The 15,667-nt window shown below is 38.4% G+C and overlaps 1 protein-coding gene across 4 annotated transcripts in view; it reads right to left on the reverse strand.

Annotated features, from left to right (window-relative positions):
• Nucleotides 1-15,667, reverse strand: part of LOC122990438 (glutamate receptor 3) — a 90,368-nt gene that overhangs the window by 39,774 nt on the left and 34,927 nt on the right. For all 4 annotated transcript variants that reach the window (XM_044363801.1, XM_044363800.1, XM_044363802.1 and 1 more), the window contains exon 4: nt 748-935. In XM_044363801.1, coding sequence (XP_044219736.1) covers nt 748-935 — 188 coding nt within the window. The remainder of the gene's footprint in view (nt 1-747; nt 936-15,667) is intronic.

The following is a 15,667-nucleotide window of genomic DNA, read 5'->3' on the forward strand; positions in this document are numbered from 1 at the left end:
CAGTGTGCAGTTTGGTGCTGGACATGTAATGTACAGTGGGTGTTTAAAGTGTTTTCTCTGAAAACAGCTGCCTGCTGCTGCTGAAAACAACAATGAGAGTGGTAAGAGTGAGCCAAAAAAAGTCAAGTTGCAAACCAGAAAACCAAAACAATGAGCTGAAGGAAGCTAAAATGCTCCGTAGAGCTGAGCGGAACTGCAGAGTTGCGTAATAATTTTCTGTGGGCTTGTTCCTACAATCAACCCTTTTCACATTACTTGTAGTCATTTGATCCATTGTTAATATAAAAATATTGATTAGAGCAGCTTTAAAAATGGTCAAAACTGATGCAGCTTTTAGTCCCCACTATGGCTCCAAAAGCTCCAAAAACATGGATCCTTCATGTCCCATAATGCTCATGTCTTCATACTGTACTCCACGTTCCCTGTTTCTTATAAAAATTGTGGTCTCAAAGTCTAACCCAAGCTCACTCAAGTGATGCTACTTGAGTAATTTTCTTTTGTCAAAGCTCTTCCAGTGACACAGAGGACATTACAACTGTTTTCACAGGCTGAGTAGTGCTCAACATGATTAGTAAATTGACTTTGGCATGTAGAATTGGTGGAGTGGCCTTTTAATATTTGTTATTTTGTAAATTAAATTTGCTTGGCAATTATGTGACTAAAGCAGAGGGCTGGATAGACAGTGTAAATGTTTGGTTAAGTAATCTACAAGTGTGTTACCACATGTACAGTGACTCTGAGGCTCACCTGTTCTAATATGGTGTTGATCCTGTCCACCTCGCAGTCAATCACATAGCGCTTCTCCTGCCTCCTGTCCATCTCCTCAATGATGCGCTTGAACTCTGCTGCATCTGTTGTGCTGCTAACAGAGCGAGCAGTCACCTGCCAGTTGTTAGCTACTGCTGCCTCCATGATGGCCTGCAGTATAGAGAAACCTAGAGAGACAGATATAGAGAGAGTGACTGAGAGGATTAGACACAAAAGAGACTGACACACAGTAACAGTTATGCAAGAACTGAGTGGCTGCTAATTTATTCTAGAGAGGTTTTTACTTGAATTCAAAGGTTAAAGGCCATCTCATTACAATCTAAAATAGCATTCCAAAGTCTGCAGGCCCACTAAAATATTGTCGAGAGTCTAGACTTTGTGTGCCAGTGTGTGTGTGTGTGTGAATTTACATTTGCATGTTGGGAAGCCAATATCATAATGAAGTGAAAGGACAGGAAATGTATCTCCATATTATTAAAAGATCAGTGGGTGATGTTATTGCGCTTGGCATCAATTAAACTATGGCATTTAGCTCAGCTACATGTTAACTCTGACAGTGCGGTGAAACACATCCCGGCCCGTGTCTCCTTGGAGGATTGTGCCAACTCATTTAAAGATAAAGACAATGAAAGATTCATCCAGGCCAGTGGTAGAAAGAGATCATTATGCTACCAGAAGAATGGAGAATGAGTCCTTCTAATGATTAATTCACACGTGAAATATTTTCATTTAACAGAGCGCTCAGAAACACTATGGTCAAATCATATACCACAGAATGAGTAATGTAGTCCTATTTCTGGGGGGGATAGATTGCACATACCGCAAGACGAAATAGAAATGGCTTAACTCTTCTCCAATGTAACGGACAAGAATGAACATGAAGGTTATTAATGAAAATCAAGCACAGTGCTGGTATTTCATTAAGCCACGGACAATGCAATTGCAAACTGTGTGTACAATAAGCTTCTTTTCCACAACTCTATTCATTTTTCATCATTCATCATGTGGTTAACTGATACAGAAAATGAAAAAGAAAAAAAAAACTTGCAGCAACAGCAAATTCTGGCACACATTCAGACATATACAGATTTTATATGGCGATTAATATGTGATTGGGTATTATGCAAATTGTCTGAACAGCAGTAGGCAAAGTAAACATTTGTCATATATTTTTTTCACTGTGAGCCATTTCTCTGTATAACCTTATCTCTATGAACCGGCTGCAGACAGCCAACAAAGCAAGCATAGAGACCAAAGACACAACAACAGCTATAACAAGAAAACCACTTTGCGACTCCCTTCGTTTCTCTGCTTCTGCATTTCCCTTCTTTCCCATTCCATCTGAATGGCCAAGTAGCCTTTTTCTTGAGAAGCAGTTCTCGTAAATGCTCTGAGACTGCTGTGCCGTGTGTGTCAGAGCTCCTGGTGTGTCTCCCCCACTGCAGCGCATAGCCACATCTCCACCAAATGACCTTTTGGCGAGCGGCACAGTGAGCGAAGACCGATGCACAGTGTGTCATCTGTCCAGAGGAGCAATGGCATACTGCCTGGAGACATCAGCCTGCCAGACCTCAAGGTTATCTGGCAACATGGTTATCAGGTCACATCTCCAAGGAGTTAAGCCTACAGTTTATGAATGTTACTTGTAGCACAACAGTGGGTTCAGATGATATGTTGAGGGCATGTATGAGTACACGTGTAGTCCCTTTGTGGCTGCTGGGTCGCAGAGCTGTTTAAGAGCACAAGACCACAAGGCCTGAGTCAACACAATGTAGGAGGATAATAACAATACAGAGGGAGCATATGTGCAGTTAAAATTGTCAAAATGGAGTTGGGAGTTTTCATCTGGACAAAAGCCAAAATTTCCCCTGACTAAAAAACAAAAAACAAAAAACAAAAAAAAAAGTGTAGTGAAAACATCTGAAGCTTTTCTGAAGTATCATCATTTTTACATGAGCGCAGCAGCAGCAGCTTCTCATGTACTGCACCTCCTCACATCTCCTGTACCTGAAGCAAAAGTTACAGGATGAAGGTCTGAATAACATGGATGCATTGTTCATTTTCCTGAGGCATATGCTCAGAACCTCAACAACCACAAGCCAGCTGGATAGCATGGCAGTCTTCCCAGCAATAAAAGCTTCTCACATTAAGAGATGTCATGCAGATTAACTGGGTCAAAATGCTCTCTGTTGGTTTGGAAAACTGTGGAGAATAAGGCTGGTAAAGGTAAAAATGCCATTTTGCACTCAGTAATCACATTGGGTGTTTGACATGCCATGCATATGGGTTAAAATGATAGGTTGGGTATTTGTTTCAGGGCTGCAAATATCTGTTTGTTTACTGCAGTGCAATCACTGATTCCTGTGCTGCGTGAAAGACATAATAACATGTCTAAGAACGTTTCAAATACAATTACTCACTCAGGGGCAAACTCTGGGGATTTAAGCTTCATATATGTAAGTATCTGTAGTGATCTGTCTAAAATAAAAACTGCACATTTCCTATTTTCATTTCTGAGGTGCAAGGAAATGAGAAATTATGCTAACTCTTCAGTGAGAGGGGGAAACAATGTGCTGTCAATCAGATTAGAATCACTGAGGGCTTTTATTTTGAAATTGCTGATTTGTGCGACGTTCATCTCCTCCGGCAAACCCTGAACTGTGTGGGAACAATTGGATTCATTTAAGATTCACAGAAGATTCCATGCCTGCCTAGTTTTACATTTGTATGGAAATTAAGAGATGGAATCTGGTAGTGGTAAATAGTCTGTCCAGAAATGGATTACTTTTGCTCCTGTTTCTCCTAAAGTCAGCAGAAAAGTTTGTTTCCTGATTTAGACTTCAGAATTGAAAATGGACAAAATCCTTTGAGCGAAATGTAATCTGACAGCCCCTTTTAATCTCTACCAGCAAGTAAAAAGAATAAATAGTGTTAGATAGATAATGTGTATGTTGTTATTGCATGCTAGTCTGCATAGATTTACATCTGCCAGTCACCTTCCTTGGACCAGAGTCCATTTTGAGCTTTAGCCGATCGATGGATTCAACCTCATAAATGTTTTTTTTAGTGATATTTATATGTATGTGTATATATATATAACCAAAACAAAATAAAAAGGAAAATAAAAACAGCAGCAACAATAGGAACAACAAAAAAAGCAAACAAAAGCATAATGTTTGGCTTGATTTTCTTACTGTAGTATGTATGTGTGTAGGTAGGTGCTGTATGTGTGTGTCTGTATTTGTGTGGGTGGGTGGGTTTTCTGTGTGAAAGATATAGAGGGGAGAGAGCAAAAGGGGGAGACATTATTAATCAAAGGAAGAAAGAATATAGAAAAAATAACAAAGCTAGAATTCTCTTGGAGGGCATCTCTGGTTGGGCTCTGAGGACTTTCTTTTTATTTTTGTTTGTTTGCTTGTGTTATCCTTTTTTATTCTTAATTTTTAGCTCTTTTCCCTTTCTCCTCTTCCTTGCTTTCTTTCCTTTCGTCTGCTTTAGGCTGCCACCAGGCCTGTAGGAAGTGGCTGGCCTGTTGCAGGTAAGATCCCCTTTAGAACAGTCTTTGCCCCTACAGGAGGGGTCTGTTCAACTGGGTCTGAGGAGCAGCTTTCTATTTGGAGAGGGGCTTAGCAGGGATCAGGTCCTCTGACTCCAAGCTTTGCCAAACCAGTCACCAGGGCCAAGACCGAGGTGGTCCCATCATTCAGATGTGGTTGGGATGAAGTAATGAATAAAACATAACAGAATAAAATATAACAAAAGATAGATAATAGTGTATGCAAACAAGTTAATAAAAATACATTTTAAATAAATAATAAAAGGTAAAAAAAAAAAAAAAAGGGAATAGAAAAAAGAGAACATGTGGGTGAGCAGAATGGGTTGTTGAGTGAGGAAGTGGTAATGGTAGATATGAAAATAGTTAAGTAAGATCAGTAACTGAACTTAACATCCTAAGAGACTGAAGTTCCTCCTGTTACCTAATACTAATTTTTTCTTAATTCTTAGAATGATATTAAAATGAATATTAATATCATAATAGTAATAATAATAACCATCAAATTCTAATAATTGTATTGATAAATAACATTATTGCCATCATCATCCTATTAATATGTGTGACATAATATGAATAGTTTCATCAACCTTTTTCATCTAAATAATGATCTATGCAATACTTAATAGTCCATTATTACCTAAATTATCCACAGTAATCAACATCATAATCATTATTCTATAAACTTATGTAGATATGTTAATAATACTAGTCTATATAATAATAATATTAATATTTTTTCTCCTGATGTCAATAATGGCCTGTGTAATGGCTTTTATGATAATTATTTCTATAATAATGATAACGATAAGTAATAATGACAATAAATCATCATCATAATAACAGGTAGTAATAATATAACAGTAATAATAGGAACACATTTTATACTAAAGTAATAATAATAAAGACAGATATAAATAAAAACAAAACAAACTAACAAAAAAGCAATACTTTGAGTAAGTATAGAGCTAATTGACAAATGATGCACACATATAATAAATAAAAGAAAGGGCTTAAGAAAGGAAGGAGGAGGTAGATAATTAGTTTTGTAAATGAGCAAAGTGTTAATAGTGAGATGTTGAGGGATAAAATGAAATGTTGAGTATATGACGTGTATATGACTGCGTGTGTATGTACTGTATTGGTAAGTCTGAGTATGGAGATATGGCTGGTTTAGTGGCATTCGCTAACAGGCAAAATCAAAATTAAGATTGAGATTTGTGATAAATGGAGTCCAAGTTTTCAAAAAGTGTGACATTCGGACTTAGAGAAGCAGTTATTTGTTCCATTGATATATGTTCTGTGAAAAGATTTCACCAGTGATTGATGTTTTCTGTTTGTGTGGTTTTCCAGTTTGTAAGGATGACTTTCTTGGTGATATCTAGGGCAACCAGTGTGCGTTATGTGTGTTTTGGTGGAAGTTCAATTGAGGATAACTCACCAACTATGCATAATGAGGGAGAGGGGAATGCTGCAACCCAAGACTTAGGAGAACCAAAAGTGTTGTATAGGTGGACAGAACCATAAGGAGTGCATGTAGTCATCTGTGGTGCCTAGAGTGCACTGTGAACATTTATTTGTGTTGGACAGACCCATTTCATGCATTTTGCTTTGACTGACATGTGTTCTATGGAGGATTTTATACTGGATTAGTTGTAGATTTCTATTCTTTGTCATTTCAAATGAATTTCTGTCGACCTGTGTCCACAGGGTGTCAGAGGGGAGAGATAAATCTTTTCCCCATTTAGCAGTTGGCAGGTGGATGCTGTTATCTATACTGGAGATTAATTTATATAAGTTTGAAAGAATTTTGGTGGATGTAGAATATTTCACAATCTGTTCTGATGGTTAGGGAGGTTGGAGTGGATTATTTCTTCTGTTGATTTTATTTTTAATGACAGACTTGATTTGTAAGTATTGGAGAAAGTTTCCCCCTCCGACCCCATACCTCTGAATCAGGTCTTTAAATGAGATAAACGAGTTGTCTTCAAATAGATGGTGGAGATGTGTGATTCCTTTTTGCTCCCATGTGTTGAAGTGAAGGAGGAGTCAACTGTGCTTTGCTAATTTCAAGTGTTTTCCACCAGGCTGTCAGGGCTGAGGAAATGAGTGGGTTTTTGAAGTAATTGTGATGTTTGATGTTTGAGCCAGTGAAGGGTAAATCAGAGATTTTTATGTTGTTGCATTATGCTTTTTCTAATTTAATCCAAGATATATGAGCCAGGTTAGAGTGGATCCATTTAATGAGATACTGTAATTGGTTTTCCAGATAGTAGTGAAGAAAATTGGGTGCATCTAGGCCCCCCCTGAGTTTATTTTTCTGTAAAGTGGGAAGTACTGATTTTGTTCTTTTTTATTTTTCCAGTAGAAGTGTGATATGACAGAATTCAGTAACTGGAACCATTTGGCTGTAGGTATTATGGGAATCATTGAAAAGAGGTAATTTTGCTGAGGTAGAACTTTCATCTTAATGGTTGCTATTCATCCTTTTAGAGAGATGGGAAGGTTAGACCACCGCTTTAGATCATTGCTGATTTTTCTAATAGTGGGGTGAAATAGAGCTGAGTTAACTCTGACAGCCTGGTGGAGATGTTAATATGCAGATATCTTATATTACCAAAGGTGAAAGAATGATGTGTGTCTTGGGTTGCAGGGTGGCATGAGTTCACTGAGATAGGAAGAATAGTTGATTTGGACTAGTTTATGGTGTAGTCTGTAATTTGTGAGAAGTTGTTAATGAGATTGATTACTTTCTGCAGTGAGTTTTGCGGATCTTAAAGATAGAGTAAGATATTATCAGCATATAAATTAATTTTTTGTTCTACGTTTGCAACCTGAATTCATTTCATTTTATGGTTTTTTCAGATGGCACAAGCAAGGGGTTCGACGAAATAGCAAAAAGCAGGGGAGAGAGTGGGCATCTCTGTCTGGTGCCCCTATGCAGTGTGAACCTTTGTGATGTGATCCCATTAGTGGTGACAGTGGCCGTGGGTTTATTACATAGTGTTTTTATCCAGTGAATGAATGACTCTCCAAAACCGAGCTTTTGTAAAACAGTGAAAAGGGTTGGGGTCATTTTCAGGGGAATATAGATTGCTATAAAAAAATCGGAAAGTATAATTTACGGCTTGAGGAGATTGCATATAAATCCCTGCTGAATTCCTTACTGGTTTTAAAGAGTGATTGCTAGAAACATGCTTAATTTATTATTTTGTTTGTAATTCTTGTATCTCAGCTGTTGGAGAAGAAATTCAGTTTTTTTGTCAGTATATTATTTAGTTGAAATTTGATGGTTTGTTATTCCAAGTTTGCTCTGTGGGGTTGGTTGCATAGTTATCTGTTATTATTTTATGTTGTTTTCTAAGTTACTTTGTAGTTTTTGCTCTTGTTTTCTCTTATGAGAAGAGTATGAAATAATTTTCCCTCTAATTACCATCTTACCTGTTTCCCATAGTAGTGTTGGAGAGGTATTTGGAGAGTTGTTCATTTCCATAAAGGATTCCCACTCCTCCCTGTTTAAGCTGTCAAACTGAGGATGTTTAAGTAGTAAAGCATTAAAGTGTGATGTAGGGCAGGATGTAACAGATGATTCAGTCTTCAGGGTGAGCTAATTATGATTGAGCTGATTTTGATGTCTAGGATATTTGGAGTGATAGAATTGCTGGATATGAAAAAGTGAATTTGTGAAAATGACTGATGTTGGAGAGAAAAGTAGGAATATTCTCTTGCAGTTACATTTTTAAACCTCCAGCTATCACCAAGACCAAAGTCATCCATGTGCTCTTTTATTGTTATTGAGAATTGAGAAATTAAGAAATTCTTGAATTGACTGCAATGATTTGTTTATTGTTCAGATTGAGTACAGTGTTGAAATCACCTCCGATTATGGTTACTGAGTTAGAGGTGTGGTTGGTTATTTGTGAGAAAAATGTGCAATAGAATGAAGGGTCATCATTGTTGGGGCCACACAGGTTCGCAATAGTAAATGTTTGTTGTTGATTGAGGTACCGATTATAACATACTTTCCTTCTGGGTCTAATATTGAGTTATTGTGAGTAAGTGTATTCTTTTATGGATCAGAATGGCGACATCTCTTTGTTTATTGGTTTTGGAGGGTTTTAATGGAGCGATTTAGTAAGACTTTTTGTTGTTGAAGGAAAATCAATTGAAGAGTGTTTTATGTTATACTGCTTGAAATAATCATAGTGTAGTTGTAGACTTGTGGTACAGCTGTCCATCTATATAGAGACTGTCCACCACTATAAATGCTCTTATATTTTTCATTTGGTGTTCTTTCATGATTGGGTACAGGATTTTTCTCTGTTCATTTATTTCTCAGGGAAAATGATTGTTGTTCCTTTAAATTTTGTTCCTTTAAGTTCCTTCACCTTGCTTTTTATGAGTTCTTTGTGTTTATAATGTTCAGTCAGTTTTGCAGTTGTTCTATGAATGCGATGGTTTGCAGTATCTGAGGGAATTTTGAGCTGGGAGTGCATGAGGGTTTTGAACAGAACTTCTGGGTTGTCAGATGTGTTGTTTTCCGGTATGCCAGAGAATATCAGGTTGTTGCACATACTCCATGTCTGAGTGTCCAGCATGGGTTCTTTAATGTGCTTATTTTCGTTTGTCAGAATGTCCACTTGTTAAGTGAGGATTTCCACGGTGGTTTGGAGGGAGTTAGACTGCATGTCTTCTATTTTGGATTGAAGTGTAATGAGCAGGTCAAGTTTTCAGTTAATGGATTATAAAACACTGACCTCAATTTCATTTGTGAGCAGATCGTCCTTGTCTGTGGCAGAGTCTATTTTTTTCCCTTTGGCTGGGTTTGTTTTGTCATCTGAGGAGTTGGCTGGAGTTGCTGTGGAGGTATCAAGCATGTTGCACTGAGGGTTGTTTGATGGCCAGAACAACCCTTTTTGAACAGTAATTCATGCAACAATATATCAGTACAGCCCCAGAATATAAATATAGACCTGGAAATGTGCATTATACATCCCCTTTAATCTATTATTTTAAGTTAGTAAATTATATGTACAATTGTTCTCTTATACTATCAATTGATTCTGATCCCAGTTTATAGTTTTCATTGTGGTAGTAGTTGTTTGACTTGAGAGAAACATTTTTGTAAAAATCTTGTACTATATGCCATGTGGTGATGAGAGACTGCTAGAACAATGACATCTCCATATCCAAACACAGCGCAACGCTGTTTCTGTTGGCTGCATGCTTGCAAGTCAGAGGTGAACAAAGATGAAGGTGTGTGTGTTTGGATCTGAATGCACTTTCTGAATATGCGAGGGGGGAACATGTTCAAGCTAAAACTGTGTGTAAAGTTGCTTGTTAATTTCAAACACACACACTTGAAACAACTCTGTACTTTGTGTAGCAGTGTATAAACTGCTGCATTGGGTGAAAACTCAAGTATTTCTGCATTTTCCTTTAAATTTATATCAGAACATTGCAGAGTCTGCTATCAAATCCTGACGGAGCCTAATGACGCCCTGTGCGCTTATAAATCAGAGCTGTTGCGAATGAGATGTTGTGGCAGTGTAGAGTGCAGTGGCTGAGTGAGAGCTGCAGTCCTCTTCTTCGCCTGTGAACCGGATCTTAACAGGATGAGTTTTGAAGCGTCACCCGTGGCGGCTCAGCAGTAATTGAATTGAGTTGCATCTAATCTCATTGCCCAGCTCCTTTGGTTCCCTGCCTCTCATTAGGGTTTGGTGCAGAGTGTCACAGGCCTCCATCTCTCTCTCTCTCTCTTACTCACAACCCTTTTTCATATCTCGCAGCTGATCCAGGCTAACTAGACAAATCAGAGAAACCGTATTGCAAATTTCTCTAAGCATACACCTTGGCACCTTGACTGACAGTCCGCTTTAGAGACACAGCTATACTATTTGCTCACATTACACTGTATCATTACACTGTATCATCATTGGGATTACGCTAATCCACATCATTCCAAAATCTAATCTACTAATATGATCAAATAAATATAAATAAATAAGTCACCATCAGCTAAACTGCAGTACCCAATGAATAAAACAGAACCACAAACTACCAGCTAACAGCTAAGAGTGAGAAACGAATGGCACAAACAACACGATCTGAACTCATTCCCGAAGGATCAGAATCTAAAGCACACACATGAAAAAGAGGCTGTGGTCGTTGAGCCAAGTGTAAATGTGGCTGCTCTCCCCTCTAAACTTGCCAATCCTCTGGTAAATGAAGGTCTCTGGCGAGCAGCAACACCCTGCTGAGCACTGTCCAGGGTCTCAGAGGGCATCAAAGGGACTTGAATTGAAACCACAAAGATAATGGCTGTGACTCATAATTGTAGGATTGGCTTGATATCAAGTTTAACATTTGCAGAGAAAGATGGAAAGTGAGCTTTACATTTGTTGACACTGGCATATTTGTAATAGTACCTGCTGCTGCATGTTGCTGAAATAGAATATTTCCTTATGTGGGCAGTTCCCTGAAATTACAAAAAACATATTATTGTACTGTTTTTTTAATATCAGTCATTTCTAGTAGTGTCAAGCAATGGAGATATATTTGGTTTTACTTGTCCATGTTTGTCCAGGTTTTTTAGATGTCTGTCTCAAAAATGTAACTTAGAAAATTCCAGTTGTACTGGTGTGGAGGCAGAAATGTCAGAGACGGACATCTTCAAACATGGGCAAAAGAAAAAAAAAATCTAAAATCTCTTTTTTTCCAGCTAAGAGACACTGTCCGATGGGTATGGGTTAGGCATTAAAGGTTAGGTACTGTACATGTTTTTAAAGATTACATTTCTGACGTTTGTATTTATATTACAGTGGATCATATGCTGATACGATGAGGGGTGTAAGAGCCACTGAAGAATGTATTTGGTAAATTATTTATCATGTTATACATGTTTTGATATCACTGAAGTTAATTTAATATTTTTATGGATATTTTGAATAGTATATTGTAGATGAACTGTAGTAAAGTTAATTTTATATTTTGTATTATTTCCTTGTGTGATAAAATACAGGTAGCCTATATATATTTTCATTATTTATGACAAGTGATCTATTGTGCATGTGTGCGAAAGTTTATTAAAGACATGGTGGATCGAAACAAGCTTTTGTTATATTGTGTTAACAGCATATCATACATAATCGGACATCAAGTCAGAAATGGATGGACCTGTGTTATATCTTTTGAATAAGATTTGCATGTCCAAATGCTGGGATCAAAAAAACCCTGATTCAAATTTCATAATAATTAATTCATAGATTTAATGAAAATGAACAATTGTAAAAGTCATAAAAATAATTGCCTTCACCCCCGGGTGCTTCGACAGACACTCTTCATTAACTGCATCTCTATGTATGTACCAATTCATACATATTCCCAAAGATGCTTTGTCTCCATTGTCTTTTGAGGAAGCCAAAATAAATACTTACAATATTTAGGGCCTGGTGAGTGTTTGCCTCTGGGCTAAGTTATGCTCAGAGGGCTCTGAGGATCCCCCCAATGTTTGTGCAGTGGAGATCAAAATCCTGGGCTGGGAGATGAACAAGGCTTTATATTTCCTCTCATTAGTCATCTGGCATAGACCCACAGTTTGAATAAAATAGGCTGTGGTTTATATGACCTGTGCTCTTGACTTCTCTAGAAGAAATATACAGTTGCAACAACTCGGAGAAGTGCAATCAATGTCTGACGAATCTCTAAGTGCCTGTAAAAACATGGCAATTGAGTTGCCTTTAAAGGGAAGTGACAATTAAAAGGCGAAGAAAATAAAGACTGAAAAACAAGTCCATTCAACTTAAAGAAGGGAAAAAAAAATTACGTGTAGTATGTCAAAGCAGCTCAAGCGACAGTATGAGCTCCAGTTCTCCCTGCCCACGGAAGAAGGAAGCTTTAAACGTTTATCCTGATGGTAGAGAAGGAGCATTCACCGTGAAGTGAATGCCAAAGTAGCCCAAAAGTGTATAGCCAAGGCTTTGATGTGGTGTTTACAGTAGGCCTATAACCAAAACAGTTTCACTGCCAAGTGTTGTCCTAATCAAAAAGACAGCGCATGTCAAATCAAACAGAAGCAGCATGCTGTCTGTATCTTTAGAAGTACATACATGCAGGAGGGAGGAGAGTAGCTCTTTTCCACTGTGAAAATCCACCCACAGACTTTTCAGAGCTTCTTCATCTCTCCTTGTCTGTCTTTGTTCCCTGGCGTCCCTCTCACACACACTACATACTGTGACATATCAGCCCATACACACACACACACACACACACACACACACATACACACACACACACACACACAAACACACAGAGGGATTGATCAAGTGCTGCAAAGCTTCAGCTAAACAGCTGTAAATGAGGAAAAAATGACAAAAAGAGAGACTTACCTGTCATAAAAAAAAGTCCAAATATTATTTTACTATTGTGTTTACTCTTGTGAAAGACATATATGTTTTATTTGATGCTTCAACAAACAAACTGTGACATAGTGTAACATTAAAGCAATCAGACTATACTATGGCTGCTTGAAGCAAAGTCCAGGACATTTTGTTATAATGGAAAAAAAAGAAGCTCCCAGCAGTAATTTCATGGCTGCTGAAGCTAGCGGTGAGTAGGTGGTAAAATGGCTTTATTCCAGGTTCAGTTTAAAAAAGGACACTAAGAGATCATAGAGGTTTATTGTGTGCTTATTGTGACAGACGATGGCACTCGTATCACTTTTTTTCAAGGCACAGGTACTCGACTTGTAGTTCTTCGAGGGGTTACTCAATTGCAAAGGTGGCTCCTGCAGGTTGAACTATCTGTATATTGGGTTGTCACTTTGCCAGTGATACCGGTTTATGTGTGCAAAATAGAAAGAGAGAGAAGTGTCAGTGATGCATAGCTTCATCCATATTTCTTTAATATTATTTTTCTTGTGCATTTTATGAGTCCTCTGATGTGCCCTTTCTTGTCTGCGTGTCCAAGCTGATTTATTCTCCTGATGCATGCATAATTTAGTTGTTATGAAGCCGGCGTGAAGGAGAGGGCCACTAAAGCACAAGAGGCATGTGTGTGTGTGTGTGTGTAAAGTCTCAGCTGGGTGCAGCTGATGTGCCATTATAGTGGCTGTGATGAGACCACAAAGCCAAGGAAACAAGCTGCGGTCTATGATATAGACATGGTTGCAGTAGGGAGCTGGCATTCACACTTATTATCTCACATTGTGAGCGGAGAGTATAAATCAACAATTGTGGCTGACAATATTGCACTTGACAAGACATTATTTGTGTGAAATGTGTCAGAATGGCATAAAAATTACTCGTATAACAAATTGAAATGGAAAAAACAGCTGATGGTCTGCAGTCTCACAAGGAAAAATATTGCTTTGGTTTAGCAGACATACGCAGACCAATGGTGGTTAAAAGATAATATGCAAACTACAGAGACACTGCAGATGAAAACATGTCACAACACCTTCTTAACTGCTTATGTTGAAGCAAAAGCCATAGTCATTTGATGTCTGTCTTCATGTGTTTAATCACTGGAGTTTGGACTATGCTTAATAATATTTAGTAGTGCATCACATCACTTGTTTTGCTATGTTGTTTACAACAGTAAGAGCAATGCCAAAACACTACAATCAAATTAAAGGACAGACTTGATTGGGTTTGCCATCAAAGGCATCCAGGAGAGCAGCGGGAGGCATTTATTGTTTGACTCTTTTAGAAACAAAGGCAACTGTCTCTGGATAGCCAATTAGAGGGATTGCTGAAGAATAGGGAGCAAGGTTCGCTTTAGTTACAGAGCATCTGACTCTGCCCCCCCCCCCCCCCCCCCCCCCCCCATCTTTCTATCTTTCTATCTAGCCTGGCAGGAGCTAGAAGAGATGAGGCTAACTATGTGCAGTCATCCAATCCTCCCATTCACGAGCCTGTTGGCCTTGTTGGCACATCACTCTGCCAATTGTGCCAGGATGGAGTTATCTTGTATGCCCGTTTAACAGCTGATCAACAGTGTCTAAGGTGAGGTGTGAGGGTTAATACAAAGCCAAATGGTCTTTGATTGATGTAGTCAACACAACATATAACTGCACATACCTCACACCCACTACACGCAGCATTTGAGCTGCTCCCATCTGGCTGTCGATGCAAGGCCCCAGCGACCAGCCAGAACATATACAAGAAGTCTTTTATTCCCTATGCCATGCAGGCATTGAACATAGACTGACTACATCAGGGAACACATGTTTTTATATAAGATTTGCTCTCTGGTATTATTGGTATTGTCTGCTCTACCTGCCCATTTGCACTATTGCATGTTGTGTATGTTACTTGTTTTTTAATGGTGTATTGTGCTATGTGTAGTGTATATACGTTTACTGTACTTTGGGAGAAACCAAAGAAAAATTTCCACAGAGGTGAGCATAAAGTCAATCTAATCTACTCTAATCTAATCTAAACATTATCAACTTTATAGATCATTTCTACTTATTAGCATGGTTGCAAATTATGTTATTACACAACTACTCACATGAGCAGCCATGCTGGAGGTAACCACATGTGCAGTCTCAACATACTTTAATATAATTTGCGACATTTACCTAAAACACCTGTTTATCAAGCCCATGTATGATGATGATCAGGCCCTGTTCTATGAGGGTGCAAAAGTTCTGCACCCTTAATTTAATATTTTTCACCCTCAGTTGAAATTTGAATAATAAATGTGTTGTCATTTAATTTTGAGTGGTGAGTGGGAACTCTCACTCAGCAAGACTGCGATCAACATTGCGCAGGTCTGCAACTGCATCAGTCTGCGTCCACAGCTGCAGACACCAAGGCAGATCATGGAGATAACAGTAACGTTACCAGTAACAAAGTCGTTATAAAGACTCCAGCCAAAGTTAACCTAGCCATCTCAAATTTAGCACCTACCACCAGCTCACTCCCACCGCCTGACTTGCCCTCACCCCTTGGCCCGAAACTTCAACAAGTAGCAGATGACCTCAGTTAAGAAGAGTCTGTGCACGTGTGTCTAAATAAATGCCCAGCTTGTCTATGCAGTGGGGCAAGACATTTGTTTTGTAGCTAATGGTTTAAAAAAGTTAAAGGCTAAAATCTTCCTGCAAAAACTACGCCATATTTTGCTACACTTGTAGAAATTTTGGGTCAAATGGCAATGCAGATGTTACAACAATTGGCGTCATGCTCTGGTGCGTAATAAGGTACTGGGAGGGCAAGCAAAGAGCATATGAAATCAATGGCATTGTGGAAGGAGTGATGTATAGAGATGCAAATGAGATTTACACACTTGTCAATGTAGCACAGCTTGAAAGAAATTTTTCATGTGGTACACATTAAAAGTGGA

The sequence above is a fragment of the Thunnus albacares genome, chromosome 10, assembly GCF_914725855.1.
Source record: "Thunnus albacares chromosome 10, fThuAlb1.1, whole genome shotgun sequence".
Lineage (NCBI taxonomy): Eukaryota > Metazoa > Chordata > Actinopteri > Scombriformes > Scombridae > Thunnus > Thunnus albacares.